Consider the following 19,881-nt stretch of genomic DNA (forward strand, 5'->3'; position numbering starts at 1 on the left):
AAATGGTACAGCCACAGTCTGGTCGTTCTTCAAACTGTTGAACATAGAGTTAGTGTATAATCCAAACAATTCCACTTAAAGCAGGGACTGTACAACAGATATTTGCACATCCATGCACATAGCAGCATTATTTACAACAGGCAAAGGTGGAAACTATCCAAATGTCCATCAACAGATGAATGGATAAACAATACAGCACATATATACAAGATAAGCTCAAAAAGGAATGAAATTCTGACACATGCTATATAACATGGATGAACCTTGAAAACATCATGCTAAATGAAATAAGCCAGTCACAAAAGGACAAATATTATATGGTTTCTGCTTATATCATATATTATTTGGCAAATTAATATAGCCAGAAGGCATAAAAAAGGTTACTAGAGACTAAAAGGAGATAATGGGGAGTTATCGTTTAAAGGGTTCAGAGTTTCTCTCTGGGATCACAAAAATGTTCCAAAAATGGATAGTGGTAATGGTTGCACAATACTGTGAAAATGCTTAGTGCCACTGAATTATACACTTAAAAGTGGTTAAAACTGTAGATTTTGTTATGCATATTGACAATTTTTTTAAAAAAGAAAGTGGGATGACATCTTTAAAGTGCTAAAAACTTTCAATCTAGAATTCTATATCCAATGAAGAGGTGGTTATGGACTGAATACCCATAACATTCAGAGTGCCCCTGCCCTCTTAAATTCATAGATTGAACCCTTAAGCCCAAATATGAGATATTTGGAGACAAGGCCTTTGGGAGGTAATTAGGGTTAGATGGGTTATGATGTGGGGTCCTTATGATGGGATTAGTACCTTTGTAAAAAGAGACAGCAGGGTGCTTGCTTTCTTTTCTATGCCATGTGAGATGCAGCCACCTACAAGCCAGAGACAGTCCTAATCAGAAACTAACCATAGAGGCACCAGAATCTTGGACTTCTAGCCTCTAGAACTATGGGAAAATAAATTTCTGTTGTTTAAGCCATTCAGTCTATGATATTTGTTATGGCAGCCTGAGCAAAAAACAAAACAAAAAAAAAACTCTTTCAAAAGCAGAGGCAAAATAAAGGCACTTCCAAATAAACAAAAGCTGAGATTTTGCCCCCAAAGATCTGTACAATATACAATGTTAAATGAAGTTCTACAGGCTGAAGGAAAGATACCAGATGGAAAGAACATCAGAAATGGTAAATTTCTGAGTAAATATAAAATTTTTTCTGCTTAAATAAGCAAGGTGACAATATATAGCCTTGACGTACTCCTTCCCCAATCTGGAACCAGTCCATTGTTTCATATCTGGTTTTAAGTGTTGCTTCTTAACCTGCATACAGGCTTCTCAGGAAGCAGGTAAGATGGTCTGGTATTCTCATCCCTTTAAGAATTTTCCACAGATTGTTGTGATCCACAAAGTCAAAGGCTTTAGCGTAGTCAATGAAGCAGAAGTACATGTTTTTCTGGAATTCTCTTGTTTTTTCTATGATCCAACAGATGTTGGAAATTTGATCTCTGGTTCCTCTGCCTTTTCTAAATTCAGCTTGTATTTCTGGAATTTCTCAGTTCATGTACTGTAGAAGCCTAGCTTGAAGGATTTTGAGCACTACCTTACTACCATGTGAAATGAGTGCAATTGTATGGTAGTTTGAACATTCTTTGGCACTGCCCTTCTTTGAGATTAGAATGAAAACCAACCTTTTCCAGCCCTGTGGCCACTGCTGGGTTTTCCAAATTTACTTGCGTATTGAGTGCAGCACTTTCACAGCATCATCTTTTAGGATTTGAAATAGCTCAGTTGGAATTCCATCACCTCTGCTATCTTTGTAGTAATTTTTCCCCAAGACCCACTGGACTTCACACTCCAGGATCTCTGACTCTAGATGAGTGACCACACCTTCATGGTTATCTGGGTCATTAAGACCGTTTTTGTATAGTTCTTTTATGTATTTTTGCTACTTCTTAATCTCTTCTGCCTCTGTTAGGTCCTTACCATTTCTGTTCTTTATCATGCACATCCCTACATGAAAATGTTGCCTTGAAATCTCCAATTTTCTTGAAAAGATCTCTAGTCTTTCCAATTTTATTGTTTTCCTCTACTTCTTTACATTGTTCATTTGAAGAAGGCCTTCTTATCTCTCCCTGCTATTCTCTGGAAGGCTGCATTCATCTGGGTATATCTTTCCTTTTCTCCTCCTCAGACAACCACTTGGTTGGTGCAAAGTAACTGCAGTTTTGCACTGTTGAACTTTGCCATTTGATACTGGAATATAGTCTTAAATAAATGTGGTCATGTTCTACATCATTTTAATGCACATTTCTCACTTTATGTTATGTTTTTGTTAAGGACTCGTCACTTGCTACTTATTTTATATTTATTTTAGACTAGGGCAATGATGTTAGACAAAAAGCAAATTTGAATGATTTTCTTATTTGAGTTCAAAATGGGTTGCAAAGCAGCAGAGAGAGCCCACAGCATCAACACTGCATTTGGCCCAGGAACTTCTAATGAAAGTACAGTGTGCAATGGTGGTTCAAAAAGTTTTGCAAAGGAGACAAGAGCCTTGAAGATGATAATGGCTGGCCCTCAGAAGTTGACAAAGACCAACTGAGAGGATCACTAAAGCTGATCCTCTTACAACTACACAAGAAGTTGCTGAAGAACTCATTGTTGACCATTCTACAGTCATTTGGCATTTGAAGCAAAGTGAAAAGGTGAAAAAACTCAATAAATGGGTATCTTGTGCTACTGCTGCTGCTGCTAAGTCGCTTTAGTCGTGTCCGACTCTGTGTGACCCCTGAGACGGCAGCCTACCAGACTCCCCCGTCCCTGGGATTCTCCAGGCAAGAACACTGGACTGGGTTGCCATTTCCTTCTCCAATGCATCAGAGTGAAAAGTGAAAGTGAAGTCGCTCAGTCATGTTCGACTCCTAGCGACCCCATGGACTGCAGCCCACCAGGCTCCTCCATCCATTGGATTTTCCAGGCAAGAGTACTGGAGTGGGTTACCATTACCTTCTCCGACCTCGTGAGCTGATCGCAAACAAAAAAGAATTAACATTATGAAGTGTCATCTCTTATTCTAAGCAACAACAATGGATTGTGATGTGCAACAAAAAAGTGGATTTTAGAAAACAACTGGTGAAACCAGCCCAGTGGGTAGATCAAGAAGTTCCAAAGGAGTTCCCAAAGCCAAACTTGCATGAAAAAAAGGTCACGGTCACTGTTTGGTGGTCTGTTGCCTGTCTGATCCTCTACAGCTTTCTGAATCCCAGTGAAACCAATACATCTGAGAAGTATTCTTGGCAAACTGATGAGATGCACCAAAAACTGCAATGCCTGCAGCCAAGAATGCTCAACAGAAAGGACCCAATTCTTCTCCATGACAACACCTGACAATGTCACACAACCAAAGCTTCAAAAGTTGAACAAATTGGGCTACAGAGTTACGCCTCATCTACCATATTCACCTGACCGCTCGCCAACCAACTACCACTTCTTCAAGCATCTCGACAACTTTTTGCAAGGTAAATGCTTCTCCAACCAGCAGGAGGCAGAAAAAGCTTTCCAAGAGTTCACTGAATCCTGAAGCTTGGATTTTTACGCTACAGGAAAAAACAAACTTATTTCTTATTGGCAAAAATGTGTGGATTGTAATAGTTCCTACTTTGATTAATAAAGATGTGTTTGACCCTTGTTATAATGATTTAAAATTTATTGCCTGAACCACAATTATATTTGCATCAACCTAACAGTTCACAGTAGACTGTAAAAAGTTAAGAATGCATGTTGTAATCCATAAAGCAACCATTAAAAAAAGGAGGTAGAGCTAAGACATTAATAGAGAAGAAAAACTGGTTTCCAAAAATGTACTCAATCCAAAATGAAAATGAGAAAGGTAAGGAGGAGGAGAAAACAAATCAAATGGAAATTAAAAGGCAGAGACTGTCAAACTACATAAAATAAAGCAAGAGCACAATATATGTGCAAGGTACAAACTTTAAATGTAAGCTCACAAATAGGTTAAAAGTAAAAGGTAGAATAAGATGCACCATGTAAAACTAAGAATAAGAAAATGGAAGCTATATTAATATCACCAAAGTAGATTTCAGAACAAGGATTAGCACCAGGATAAAGAGAGACGTTTCATAAGGATAAAAACATCAATTCATCATGAACACGTAAGACTCTTCAATCAATGTCTATGCATCTAAAAGTAGAGCTTCAAAATAACTGAAGCAAAAAGTGATCCGACAGAAGAAACAAATTGTTTTCTGAGATGTTAACACTTCTCTCTCAGTAACTGACAGAAGACAGACAAAAATAGCAGTAAGGATAAAGAAAATCTGAACAACGCTATTAACCAACCAAAAACTTAATTGAAATTTATAGATCACCAAACCCCAAAAGAAAAAATGCACATTTTTTCCAAAAGTACATGAAACACTAATCAAAATATACCATATTCTGAGCCATAAAAAAGTCTAAGAAAATTTCAAAACTGAAATCATAAATACTATGTTGTTGATTACAATAAAATTAAATTAGAAATTAAAAATAATGTAGTTCACCAATAAATGGTGAAGATAAGTACTATAGATATATTAGTGGATGATCACCTTGCATTGTTCTGGAAAGGCTTTGTAGTAAAGAATACAAACTGACACATAAAATATGGAGAATATCACTCAGATACATTCTTTATATAACAAACTCTGTTCCAATGCATTATAAAAGAATAGTAATAGCAATAGTAGTACTAATTGCTATGCAGTGGCCTAATATTTTACATTTATTTATGATGTAACTATATCAACATACACACACACAACTTGATAGTTCAATGACAGCTAAGTTCATAATGCTGATTCTCAGGATATACTAAGTTTTGAAGTACTTTCTAACTCAATGCCACATGATTTAACTACTCTGTGTTTTTATTGTTTTCTAATTTTTAGATGTACAGTATTTACCCATTAGATAGAACATGTAACACCCTATGTGTTAAGAGTCTGAAAGGCATCTTTAGAACTGGATAATGTATACTAGAAAAAAATACAGGCCATGAAGAGCCATATCTCTAAAATTATATAGTTAAAGTAAAAAAGTAAAAGAAAGAAAAACCTCTCAAGAAGGTTATTAATCATGTTTGCTGCTGCTAAGTCGCATCAGTTGTGTCCAACTCTGTGTGACCCCTGAGACGGCAGTCCACCAGGCTCCCCCGTCCCTGGGATTCTCCAGGCAAGAACACTGGAGTGGGTTGCCATTTCCTTCTCCAATGCATGAAAGTGAAAAGTGAAAGTGAAGTCGCTCAGTCGTGTCCGACTCTTGGCGACCCCATGGACTGTAGCCCACCAGGCTCCTCCGTCCATGGGATTTTCCAGGCAAGAGTACTAGAGTGGGGTGCCGTTGCCTTCTTCAAATATTTTTACTGCAAATAAAGTAAAAAAACATGCAAATAAAGTAAAAAAAAAAAAACAAAAAAAAAAAAAACAGGACATCAAACTACAGAGTATAATTTGTGTTGCATATAAGTATGTTAGATATTGCTATTTTTAAATATTCATACAAAAAAGAAGTAAATTCACCAAGATTATGACATTAAAGGTGATTTAATATTTCCAAGTTAATGTTTCTAACAATGTATATGTTTTACTACTAAATAAGTAAAACAAAAATGTTTTAAGTTATATACAGTTTAATGACCAAATATTAAGTTTAATAACAGGAATAAGCCCTTCAAAAACTTCTTCAGAGTAATACAGTTTAAAATTCACACCATGAAAAACAGGTTATAAATGACTAAAGAAATTTATCATGAGAATGACAATTATATAGCAATACATCTACACAACTGATTGGCAGAAACTATGTAAAGAAAGGCAGTAATATCACAGATTATTTAGTAAAGTGCCACAGGCTGTAAGAAAAGGCAAGTTACATGACACAATCACTGAATACTAATTTGACATACACTGACATACACAAATGAATACACTTCACAAATATAAGTGAGGGTCAATATTTTGCTCCAAGATCCCCAAGGAACTCAACATCTGAGTAGCAAACTGACTAAGAATGGCAGTCTCAATTAACTCAGATTCTAGGGTTATAATATCCATTTGATTTTCTTTTCAGATTAACAACTCTAAATAGGAAAAAAGTGCAATGGGGCAGGGAAAGAGGATTTTTCTTGAATGATGAAATAAATAAGATTGTTTATCTCCTATTGTTTAATGTGGGTATTCTAAATTAAGTTTCAAAACATCTCTAAAAAGTGTTTTCATTTTAAGAGGATACTCACAGAGGTTAAATAACATGCTTAAGGTCACACAACTAAAAGAAAGGATTTAAAGACCTAATGCTATATCTATAAATATGCTCATGGTCTTTCTACTATCACAAGTGTCTCATTAGGTTGAAAATTTCAAGTAATACCATGTACAAGTTACAACAGTTCTTCTTACAGTTTGTAAATGTCTTCAAGTCCCATATATTCCCAAAGGGGGAAATGAGACAATGAGAGGGAAAAAGTAATTAAAGGGTTGTGTCATCTTTGTCTCTCCTCTATGGATCTGATGCAGCTCTCCTATCGTTTTGAAAAAAAGAGGAAAAAAGAAGCAAAGATTGAAGAAAAAGGGCAAAAGGAACAAAAGTGTGAAGACAGGTAGAACAACAAAGAGGGTAGAAGAGACACAGAAGAATGAAAAAAAGAAATGAACAACGTTAGCCAAAGAATTGGCCAGAGAGTCAAAACCAGACAGAGATGGGGCGGAAAGAGCAGAGGACGAGAAAGAAATAGCTAGCCATTTGAAAAGGGAAACTGAAAGGAGATAAGAGAAAACACAAGTAGCCAGAAAGATAAAGAGAGATGACTATCAGCTACACAGTCAGCAAAAGAGGAAGAGTCACAAAGACAGAGGGGAAAAAGACATACAAACAGTGGGCAATACAAACATATTTGGGATCCAGGGCTTTGTCAGCACCTACCTGGTGGACAGCACCTCAGAGAGCCTTACCTTCTTTTACCCTGAGGACAAATCTCCACTATTTTCCTCTGGTGTTTTTTTTTTTTGTGGGGGGGGGGGGGGGGGTTGGGGTGTTGATTTGGGGGTGGAGCAGGATCAGTACCACAGAGAGTAGAAAATTCAGGGAAGATGAATTTATTATTCCAGGTCCCAATAAGATCTTTATTAAAAAAGCAATTTCAAATTTAGAAGATTCTTTAATAGAAGAATCAGTGAATTGTTATACCATATGTAAAATCTAAAATACAAAGATAAAAAAAAAATGTGGTCCTTAAAAAAAAATAGTTGTTAAAAATTCAATCACTTGTAGAAAACTTGATGAAAACTATTAAAATTTCATGGAATGTCAAAAAAAGGCAATATGAGTTAACAAAAATGCCAAGAAACAGATCACTTCCTTTGAACTTCTTTGGATGACCTTTAACCATAAGTAGCTAAGTAATTCTCAAGCTTTTTTGAGAAGTAGATCAGATCAAATCACTTTCCTACTTAAAACCCTATAATGGTTTCCCGTTAAAATTAGGATAAAATTTAAACTTGTTACCATGGACCTAAGGTCTTACCTAACCCACCTCCTTCCTATCTGTCTGACTGTGCTTTATATCACTCTCCCTCTTACCATGTCATAGCTTTTCTTTTCTTCTGTGACTGTCACCAGCTAGTTCACACTTTACGGCATTACCTTTTTCCTCTACCTGGTATGCTGTTACGTTGGCTTCTCACGCAGCTGGCTCCTTCATCATTCAAACCTTAGTTCATATTTCATATCTTCTCAAAGTGTCTTTCTTTGATTGCTCTATTAATAACACCTATTTTACCTAAACCCCCAGCTATTCTCTAGCCTATCACCTTGCTTGATTTTTTTCTCTAACACTCATTAATCTATGAAAGTATCTTAATCATTTAAAAATAAAGTTGCCATATGATTACACATGAAAATATAAGTTCAAGGGCAACAATGCTGTTCTTTATTTACTAGTATATCTCCAGGGCCAAGAATATGGTACATAGTGGTGCTCAAATAACTGAATAAACAAATGGAAAAGTATAATTTTTATATTATAAATAAAATATGAGCTTAATAAAAATTCCTTGCAGAATCTTTACAACAGTTACAGACTGTTGTAGTTAGAGACTGTTGTAGTCAAAAACTCCTAGCCAGAAAGGAGCTTTAGTCCTCAGTCTAGGCACATTCTGCTCCAGTCACCATGTGAATGTTTAATATATTATAAAGCTTATTACTAAAACAGGAACTTTATTTTAATTTTTTGGATGTAAATTTCTAACTAGTGAACTATGCTTAAATGTCTTTTAATTGATAAATTTTAACTAACAATACATATTCAGTAGTCACTGTAAATAACAGATGCAAATCAGTACCCTAATTGAATTCTCAGCTCTTGAATTTAAATTAGCATTCTCAGCCCAACATTTCAGTTTATTTGTGTCCTATATATTGCTTAAAGAAAGCCAAGATCATTTTTAATATCTATTTTATTGGAAGCATTACAATTAAAAAAAAAAGACCTTCACCAAATAATATGCAATAAATTCAAAGCTGAAACAAATAAAACATTTAATATGAAACAGGAACTGAACAAAATGCCTATTCACACATATCTTGAAAAGTATGCCTTATAAAGAGAAAGAGTTTTATGAACACATAGTACACTGCAAGCAGCAAAGCTTCCATATCACTGCCCTATGTTTTAAGCCTCCTTATCTTGTATAACGTAAGTGATACTTGTAAGCTTGCAAGTGGCATCCTGAAGAATAACATCAGAGTACAGACTAAGTCAAATCAGATCAGAAACCTTGAACCCAGAAACAGATTCAATGATTGCTAGTCTCAAATTCTGAGGTCTGCATTTTTCTTTCCTTTATTCCAACTCTAGTCCCAGAAATACATGATATAAAGAAAAACTGTAAATTTTCTTTCTATATATAGTAACCAAAAGATGTTACTGTTTTCTTCACTTCCTCTCACCCCTACCTTCATTAAGAACTTACTATCAGATGATGGACATGAGGCTTTTAACAAGTTTAATGTGGGAATCTGGAATTAATTTTTGAAATTATCTGACAAGCTGGCCAATCAAAAGAACCATCTAACTCTAAAAGCAAAATTATCCTCTTTCTACTACCAAAGAAATAACAATAAAATCCCACCTACATTCAAATACAGTATAAAATGAAGCATTATATGTCTACATACTGATATAAACCTTTATGATTAGTTTATAATTATATTCAGTTAAATAAAGTTAGACAACCAATTTCCAAGGAGATAATATACAGCTTATGTACTTTGATTTCATTAAAAAGATAATGTGTTTTTACAGATAAATCTCTAAAATATGACCAAAATAATCTCTAAAATATGACCAAAAAACCTGATATAAAATCCAAACAAATAAAATATTATCAATTCTACTTTATTGAGAGCCAAAGTGCCTACATAATAACATGCAAGAATTTTAAATTCTTGAAAGCAAGTGTCAAGTACTATACACAATTTCTATACACAGCAGGTAGTAAAGCAAGAAAAGAACTGACACAGTTACTCTCCTTAAAAGAGACATACAATGGAGAACTGTTATACAGCGCTAACATACTACAGATCTATGCATTAAAGATGTTGTGGCTATTAACAGTTTAAACCTTTACTGTATTTTGCTAATTGGTACATAGAACTTTAAAGCTTTTGAAAGATAAAACATTCCAGTCAGTTCAATTCTCTAGCATTGTTCAAGTATTGCAAGTAGGAACAAAGAGGAAAATAAATCTGCTTTAATTGCTGAAGAATCACAAATAGAGATGGCTGAATACTGTAGAGGAAAGACCTTTTGTTCCTTAAACAATTTTAATAAAGATCATTCTCTATTTTAAGTTTAAATGGTTCTTGTCTGCATATTAAAACTATTATAACATTCGTTGTCTCTGTATTTAGTACAAGTTTTTATATAGTTCGAATGTATGTGAAATAATTTATTTTAATTGGGAGTATATTTTAGAACACGCTGCTCAATATTTATCAATTTTATTTAAAATAACTATATGATAATTGATTTAACTTGTTTAAATCAGTGTTATATGTAAGAGTTAAATGAAGTTGTGTTAAAACTAATGACATGTCATTAATAGGAGGAGAAATATTTCTATTTAAATGATCAATTAATGCTATTAATTTAATAGAAATCAGTAGCTTAAGGGCATGTTTTTGCCATAAACATAAATAAGCTATGTTAATATTAGTTCATATGCTGAGATATATTACATCATGTAATAGGAATATTATATGCAATTGAATGATCTTCTAAACATAAGCAATCACTAACTTTGTGATTAATGCTACTGGTACATAATACATTTACTGATTAACCTATAACAAAAGTATAGAAAGAAGAACATTTATTTCTAGCTATACTAAGTCTTAACATTTTTCATTACTTGGATTTTTTGTTTTCCAAAATCAACACACTGCCTCCTGTACCCTGCCCCCACCAAGTACTTGAAAAAAGGCCAATTAAAGAATGGCCATTTCAGTATAAAATTTACACTACCAAAATTATCCATCATTACTTCTTTACAATTTTAAGCAATCGTATTGCTACAATTTTATACAATCTTAACAGCTACTCACCAATTTTTTTCAGTAGTTTATGGGTAATGTAAAACCAACAGGGAGCAATAATTGTTAAAAAAAAAAACCAAAAAACTATTGCTGTTTTTAAAACCTAAAACTATATTGCAACCTAACATTTACATTTAGTCAACACTTCTCTCTTTTTAATAGTCTCATCTAAATGTAAGAATATAAATAAGCAACTGCAAAGTAAAAAACATTATTCCATATTTAGTGATTCTTTAAGAAAAAAACTTTCATGCTAAACTGCCACCATGAAAGGTTCTCAAAGGCTGCTATTCTTTGATGTAAAATGAAATACTACTTAGTGAATAAAACATAAAAAACTCCTGTCTACCCTTCAAAGAGACATATCCTTTGACCCAGTGCTCCAGACTAAAGCCTTGAAATTTTTGCACAAGAATGCTGCATGAGCAAAGTCCAGACAAAACAGACACTTGAGATGCTAGAAGGCTGTATAACCCCAATTGCAGACACTACTCCTTCTAATAATCTAGCAGAGATAGCGCTGCCATACACCAAAAGAAAGTAATCTCACCAAAAGAAAACTGACCCCTTAAAAAAAACAAAAACAAAAAAAGCAAGCAGTCAAAGCAAATGTAAGCCTTTAACTTAGGTTTATCTTTTTGTGCAGGTCACCTCTTAATGACCAATTTTTAATTCAAGTTTGCAGACTTAACAAAAAGTTTTCATCTCTAAACTTTTAGTATTGTGGGAGGCAAAACTAGCATAAAATACAGGTGTTGCAAATATGATTTTATTTTGAAGACTTGCAAAAATCATTCATTTTATAAAGTTGTTAGAGCAAATTCAAGCAAGGAAGAAATTTAAAACCTATTAATAATAAGTGACAATAAATTTCTATTAACTTGTTGCTTGCAGACATTCTAAAACAGCAATATTATCACCCTATTGGCTGAATGTGTTAATAACATGTGCTTAATCAAATAGCAATTATTTATTGTAAGTATCAAGTCACAAAGCTTTAATTACTGTGTTATTGCTATTTGCAAGTAACTGTCAAACAGTAAAACACAAATAGGCAACATTCAAATTACTGACTCTATTTTACACACACACCTAACTTTTAAATCAAGATATTAATACAGACTACTTAAAATGTCCAAAATATTAGGATTTTAGATTAACACTATATACTATAAAGTAATTTTTCAAAAAAAAAAAAAGCTTAGAAATTAAAGCTATCCTTCACAACCCAAGCCACAGATTTGAGATTCACAGATTGCAAAAGAGAAAGTTTCCTTTCTTGCATACATGTAATGTTGAGAATGCATGTATTACTAAGCATAACACCTTTATAAAACAGGTGGTACTTAATAGTTTTTAGACAAAGTAAGTACCTAAAACCACTGAAAGTATCAATAGAAACACTGAAGGCTAGTGCCTGGCACACTTAAGTGCTCAGTAAGTATGTATTAAATAAATAAATGGAGAATGAAAAATGGCATATAATAATCTTATGGAAGTAATATACTAATGTCAAACCACTGAGACTTGTTTCACATTATTTTTATGAATAAACTGAAACAATTCTTGTATTTTAACATGGTATTTTTTTAATCTTTTGTGTAAAATATTAACTATAGCAGTTGATACTTAAATAGGTAATTGTGACTTGTAAACAAGGAATCAGTATTTTAAAAATACTTAATACAAATGCTTAAAAAGCAAATAAAAAATACACCTATGCAGGTCTAATTTTTACACTTTGTTTTGTGGGGAGCCTTTACTCAAAATCTTCAAAGAGTACTGAAAATTTAACTTCTCTCTTTTGTATAATACGTGAATATAAAAAGACAATGTGTTCACTGGACTTGGGTATTCATCAAATGTACTGAAAGGAGATTGGGATGGGGTGGCATGAAGAAAAAAAGTTACTCTCTTAATAAAGCACAAAGACAAAGACATTCTTCACCCAACCTCCATGGTACAGCAACTCCTGCAACAGAAGCACAAGGGCCTAGCAAACAACCATTTGTAAGCTTTCCTGATTATCTGTAGGACATATTTGGAAATAATAATGGTACAACCCCAAAAAGCTTTTTCTTTTTAAATACTGTGCTTCTACATATATCAACAAGATTATTTTAAGACACTGTCATCTACTCTTCTAATATTTAACATTTTATTAGTTGCAAGAGTAAATGAAAAGGATAGTTAGCAGTTTATACACAACAGAGAAGATTTTAAGAATGATTAAAAATTTGCCATGTGCAGAATATAAAATTCATTATTAGCAGTAATCCAGGAATGACTACAACTTTATTCTCTGGAGATCTGTTTTCTAACAATGTCAACATTGTGTATAGTTCTAAAATGACAGAAAAGAATTCATTACACTAGAAAATGCCAAGTGGACTTTACCCCTGTACATTCTATACCTTAAAAAAGAAAAGGATAGGATACAAGTTATCAATATACAACTGATGCCTGGAATAAAACAATTTTTCTTTGTATGGTATTGATGTCCACAAAACACTATAAAAATTCCTTCAATTTTTTAAATTGTTACACATATTAAATTCAGCCTGTCAGAAGTAACAGTAAAAAAAAGAAATTTACTTGGTGACATGCCCTTTGAGCTAATCTAGTAACAGTTTTAAATAATAAGCGGCATATACCTAAGATGAAAGAAATGAAACAGGACAGTACAAATAAAAAAGGGTCTGAGGTTCTACCTCTCCATGAAATCCACATAAGGAAGAAGTATGAGGACCTAATTTTAAGTTGCCTTACTAGACAGCTAAGATTAGAAGGAACAGAGGTAATAATCCCCACCTTATCCTGCACCATACATCTGGAGCATCATGAGAAATCCTGGCAATAATGTTTTAAAACAAATTCAGTCAAACTAGAAGGTAATTAAGATGATGAATTAACTGAAACTCATAAAATGAATCAAAGCCCTGGGGATATATAAACCAGAAAAGAGAAGACTTAGGAGAATAATTCTCTTAAGATTTTGGTCTTAGGATTCCTTTACACTCTCTTGGGACCCCTATGAGATTTTACAAAATCTCATATACCTATAGGTATTTTATCATGTAAGAAATTAAACTGGAGAAAAACTTAGATATAGACTTAGCTTAAAATAATAATAAAATGATTATATACTAACATAAATAATATTATAAAAATACATTTTCAAAAACTAAAAAATTGAGAAGAGTAGCACTTTTGAAAATCTCTAATGTCTAGTTTAATAGAAGACAGCTGAATTCTAACTTCTGTTCTTACATTCAAACTGGCCAAGTTGTTTTGCTTGCAATATGTGAAGAGAATTGATTACACAGATATGTAATTAGAAAAGAGAGCAATAACTTAATATTCTCATTCTCACATTAAATCTATTGTTTGCTCCTGCACTTCGATATCCATTCATGATTTTATAACATATGTTAAGTCATACGGAAAACAGTGGTTCACACAAGTATGAAGATCTTCCAAATGTTAAAATATTTCATTACATAATATTTTAAAAGTCAATTCATTAATATCACTACCAATCCCATTAGAATAGTCTTTAAGTACGGGGAAGCTGTCAAGCTCATTCAGATCAGCAACAAAGTTCTACAAAAATTTTCATTTTCACTTGAAAGCTTAAAGTTTATCACAGAAAACAGTTCCTGGAAATGACAAATTTATTTTTGAAAAAATGGCTTGGCTACCATGTACCAAAAACTGAATAACAATCATAATTTGCGTGCTGTCTGTTTTTTCACGTAAAAGTTCTTCCATGAAAAAAGGACTAGATTCAGTTTGCAACAGCAACTCAGTCATACAAGTGCTTTTCCTTGAGATAGCTGTCCTTCTGTATGCAGAAGAATTTTATGCATACTTCTGTTCTGCTACATAGAACATTTAAAAAAGTATATGCACAATTGAAATTTTTTAAAAAATTAATAATTTTCACTGCTTTATCAAAGACATTAAGTGAAACTAGCTTTTTTCCTTTTTTTTAAAGCCTCAAATGCAAGGAAGTGAAGGGTACAAAGACAGGATACACAGGGCCATTGCCTTGATTTAGGCTACGGTGCTAACAGTTTTGCCACAGTTGTTTTTATAACAAGTGTCAATGTCAACACAGTGAAAGGGCAAATTAAGTCTCCATATAATTATGAAAATAGTTTGACTTTGTAGGCCTTCTATAAAAGTCGTGCTCCCTCAGCCCCAGCCCAGTATTCTTTGAGAACCATTGACTTAGGACCAAAGAACTGTTTTCAAATATACAGAAGGCGATCATGTAGAAAATGGCAAACCCTGTATACTATTAGGCCAGCTCTTGAACCACTGGATATTATTTATAAAGAAGTAGCTTGGGGCTTCCTCAGTGGCTGAGCGGTAAAAACTGCCTACCAATGCAGGAGACACTAGTTTGATGCCTGGTCCCAGAGGACCCCACATGCCCCAGAGCAACTAAGCCTGTAGGCCTCAACTACTGAAGCTGCGCTCTAGAGCACAGGAACAAGGAACGTCAACATTACTGAAGCCCAGGTGCCCTAGGGAACTAGAGTAGCCCCCGCTTGCTGCAACGAGAGAGAAGCCTGTGCAGCAGCAAAGACACAGCACAGCCAAAAAAATAAAATTATTTTTTTTAAAAGTATCTTAGCATCAAATTTGGAAATAATCTTTTCTGTTAAAAAAAATTGATTAATATTTTATGAACAGTAAAATCCAACCTTGGTTCTGACCCAAAAAAATGAACACCAGAGTCAAACTACAGAACAGTTGGATCATCCCCTAAAATTTTCTAATGCCCTTTATAGTTAACTGCTCCTCCTACATCCAACCCTGAAAACCACTGATCAGTTTTTCTGTCCTGAGACTTTTGCCTATTCTAAAATGTCAAATGTCAAATAAATGAAATCACACAGGATGTACAAAGTCTTTGGGTCTGGTTTATCAGCATAAAGCACTTGAGGTTCATCCACGGTGGTTCCTAATCAGTGTGTATAAATTGACTGACAGGTTGTTTCCAGTTTTTAGAATTATTAATAAAGATATTAAAAACATTTACATGCAGGATTTTGTATAAACATAGATTTCATTTCACTTGAGTAAATATTTAGAAGTGAGACTACAGATTATAAGGTAAAAACATGTTTAACTTCATAAGAAACTGCCACACTATTTTCCAAAACAGCTAATAGTTGTACCATTCTGGATTCCTCCTGTAAGAGTTCTAGTAGCTCTGTATCCTCACTAGCATTTGGTATGGTTAGTTTTTTTTTTTTTTTTAGTAACTTATTTATTTTATTTTTGGTTGTGCCAGGTCTTCTTGCAATGCATGGGCTTTCTCTAGTTACAAAGCACAGCTTCTAGGCACATGGGCTTCAGGAGTTGCAGCGTACGGGCCCTAGAACAGCGGGCTCAGTAGTGGTGCACCAGCTTAGTTGCTCCAGAACACGTGCAATCTTCCCAAACCAGGGACCAAACCCGTGTCCCTGGCACTGGCAAGCGGATTCTTATCCACTGTACCACCAGGGAAGCCCTGGTATGGTCAGTTTTTTTAAGCCATTCAAATACGTGTCTAGTGGTATCTCACTCTAGTTTTAATATGCAATTCCATAATCACTCATGATGTTAAGCATCTTTTCATGTGTTTATATTCCATCTGAATATCTTCTGGGTACTGCCTGCTTGTTTTTGAGTTAATATCTTATTATTTAAAGTGGTTTTTATTTTCTGGATACAATTCCTTTATCAGAAACGTGTTTTGTAAATATTTTCTCCCAAACTATGGCTTGTATTTCCATTCTTTTAACAATGTCTTTCAAATTTCTTTGAAAATTTTATTTGTGAGGAAGTCTAACTATAATTTTTTTTAGAAAATGAATTATGCTTCAGTGTCATAGCTAAAAAATATTTATCCAATCCAAACTTATCAAGATTTTCTCCTACATTTTGTTCTAAAAGTTTAACAATTTCTGGTTTTACATTTTGGACTATGAGTTTACATCTAGGGCTTTGAGTTAATGAATGGTTTTTTTTTTCCCCTGCATTTTAATATACAATTATTCTATCTTGATTTAAAGACTATTTTTCTCAATAAGAAAAAGCCTTCTAATAATTATGACTGATCAGTAACATAAAGAGCAGCATCAAAAGAAATAAGAATCAGCTGTTCTGTCCAAATTACCTTTCCAACGCTCCCTCTATGAAGTCCCCAGAGGGGTATGTCTTAAGGAAAGACTTACAGGTCTTCTTCCCTCATGCACTTAATCCTCACCCTCCAACAATTCAGCTTTCATCGTTTATTATTAATTGAATTCTCACATAAAATTTCTCTTGAATAAGAGGTTAAATAATTTTTTAGATGAAAAAAAACCTGATGCAGTAACAAAACTAGGTAACATCTGAAGTTATCCTTTGGTTTTAAATTCCTAAGATCCATTTTCTAAAACTAGAATAACCACTGAAATTGATCCCCAACTAAGTTTAGTTTGTAAGCTTAATCACTGGGCTTTAGACAGCATCACCTATATTAATTTTAAAAATACATTATGTAACAATATTCAATAGAAATCATAATAATGGCTATTTCCCCTACCTTCCAATTAAGATTCTAGTTTCTATCTGATTTCAGATACAAATACAATAGTAGTCTAGTGTTGAGTAATAAAAATGGTATATTAAGTTAATAAATGGGTTTACCTTATGTAACAGTGACATTAAAATGCTGTTTCTACATCTTTTAAGATACTCATGAGGATTTACTTCACATTTTGAAATATTTTTATCATTAATGATATATATTTTTAGAATCATTTTTGTTCAAAATGCAAACATAATCAACTTCAATTGCTCAGTATTTCTGGATGTACTCTTCAGCCCCTGGTCTTATCATTTTGCTACTTATCATGTCTGCCACTCAACAGTGTGTAGGAACAAGAAGACATAAAACCCCTATTGGCATTACATTACCTATTTGATCACTTAATACTTCCATTTTAATATAAAGCTAAATGAATGGGTAAAACTTTGGTTTGAAAATTACCTGTGGGTTTTAGTTTTCCATATTAAGCATCAATTCAAGAACTATGAATAATTATACATAAGACTTCAACTGATTTCAACTGGAATATCATACTGATATATTGACCACTATACTTTAAGAAAAACGTAACAAAGCTGGGGAAAATCTAAAAAGAAGAACAAAACTCATTAAAAAGTATACAACTGACTTTAGGGAATATCATTAAAAACACAAAACTCAGAGCAGTTTGTATACCTCTGGTATGATTCACAGCACCTTTTTAGAGCAATAGATTGTTGTCGGACGTACTCATTTTGTGAACTAGTAAGAAATGCAACTGACAAACTCTAAAATTTGAAACTTTACTGTAGACAGTAAACCTCATAATACTGGAATGAGAGAGTAACCTCTTGAGGCTTAAAAGAGATAGTCATTGGAAAAAGTAAAATAATAGTATCCTCATTAATTTATGAACACGTGGCATGTGTAAATCCTCTTCCTCTCACACACATATCTGCCTCGTTGCTTTTATACTTGACTAAGCAAATGATATTTAGGGAGTTTTTGTTTGTTTTTTTGCTACGCCTCACAGTGTGCAAGATCTTAGTTCTCCAAACTATGGATGGAACCCTGGGCTCCCCTGCAGTGGAAGCTTGAAGTCTTTACTACTGGACCATCAGAGAGTTCCCAGCAAGTGATATTTGATTAACATTTGATGAATAGGTAGATGGTACTTGAATGAAGAGCTAGTGAATTGGTAAAAAGCAGCTAGGCATAATTAACTGAAATCTGAATGCCCTAAAGCAGTAAAGAACAGCAAGGGCCAGGCTTGGTGAGGCTGAAGCACAGTTATATAAAAGACAGAGATACAAGATAAACTTAGAAATGTAGGAGTTAAATCACGAAAGACTTCAAAGGCCATGATAAGATTTTAGTGTTTACTCTCAGGTCAGTAAGAAACACCAAGGGATTTTAGACAAGAGGATGATACAACCAGCATTTTAAAAAGACTATTCTGGTCATCCTGTGGAAAATGAATTAGAAGAAGATTAAAGTATCTATGGAGATCAATTAAGAAACACCACAACAATCCAGCCTTAACTAGGATGATGGCAAGGTCAGTACACAGATCTAAGACAGAATTTAAAGACAAAACCAACCAGTCTTAAGCATAAGCAGACTTCCAAATTGTCCATTTACTTCTCTATTTTTTATCTGTTTATATCTTTAAGGTGCAAATAGAAACTTAAATGTGACCTATTATTTAAATTATGTTTACAGGTTCAATGGAGTGGCAAAAGAATGTACAATCAGAAGGAGAGTAGCTAAGAAACATACCCATATATCTGATCATTGTAAACCAAATATAGAATGAAAAGTATATCTATACGATTGCATGTTTTTACTAGAAGTTTTAGAAACTTTTTACAAAATGTATATTGTTGTATGATATAAACATAACAAGTTGCCTCTAAAGTAACACCACATACAGAAAAATTTTATGTGAGTACCAAAATTCAATCTGCTACTGATCAACAGAAGAACATTATTCATTTGCTGATAGTTGTAATCACTCATACATAAGGCAGAAATAGGATGTGTATGTGTGTATACACACATATATATGCACAGCAACAGTACCAATCATTGGTTCCAGAAAAACCCAATATACTTAATTTTAGATGGTACTAGTGTGTCTTACAATTTAAGTGAGAAAATCACAAATAATAAATTCATTACAAAACCAAAAAAAATTCTGGTGTCTACTTATAAACATCACAAAAATGGAAGCCTTCTGTAATTTTAATTATATGTTTGTGTATGACTTAATATTTGTGTAAAATGCTTAACACAAATTATCTTTTTGTAATGATTATTTCTTCTTAAAATTTATATGCAGTCAAGAAATCACTATCCTAGAAGAACCCTGACCACCATACTGAAAAATCTGTTGTACAAAAATAACCCTGAAGGCAGAATCCTAGCAGTGTATAGTAGAAAATTCTTACCAATTTTTCATCAACTGTTATGAGTTGCGTGTCTCGAGTTTGGTCCTGTGCCAGCCTCCATGTGGAAGTGCTCAACGACCTGCAGTGCGAGACTTTAAGTTAAAAAATGATCCGTGCAATGAGGAAAGAGAGGCAGACAAATCTTACATAAACCAGCTACTTTAACACTATCAGTCTTATAAAACAAAAAGAACAGAAAGAAAGAGGGCACA

At 33.6% G+C, this 19,881-nt stretch overlaps 1 protein-coding gene across 1 annotated transcript in view; it reads right to left on the reverse strand.

The window, feature by feature from the left end:
- NDUFS4 (NADH:ubiquinone oxidoreductase subunit S4) overlaps nt 1–19,881 on the reverse strand; it is a 115,633-nt gene that overhangs the window by 34,945 nt on the left and 60,807 nt on the right. The window contains exon 2 of the mRNA XM_019983013.2: nt 19,670–19,748. Within this exon, the coding sequence (XP_019838572.1) occupies nt 19,670–19,748 (79 nt within the window). The remainder of the gene's footprint in view (nt 1–19,669; nt 19,749–19,881) is intronic.

The sequence above is a fragment of the Bos indicus genome, chromosome 20 (genome assembly GCF_029378745.1).
Source record: "Bos indicus isolate NIAB-ARS_2022 breed Sahiwal x Tharparkar chromosome 20, NIAB-ARS_B.indTharparkar_mat_pri_1.0, whole genome shotgun sequence".
Taxonomy (NCBI): domain Eukaryota; kingdom Metazoa; phylum Chordata; class Mammalia; order Artiodactyla; family Bovidae; genus Bos; species Bos indicus.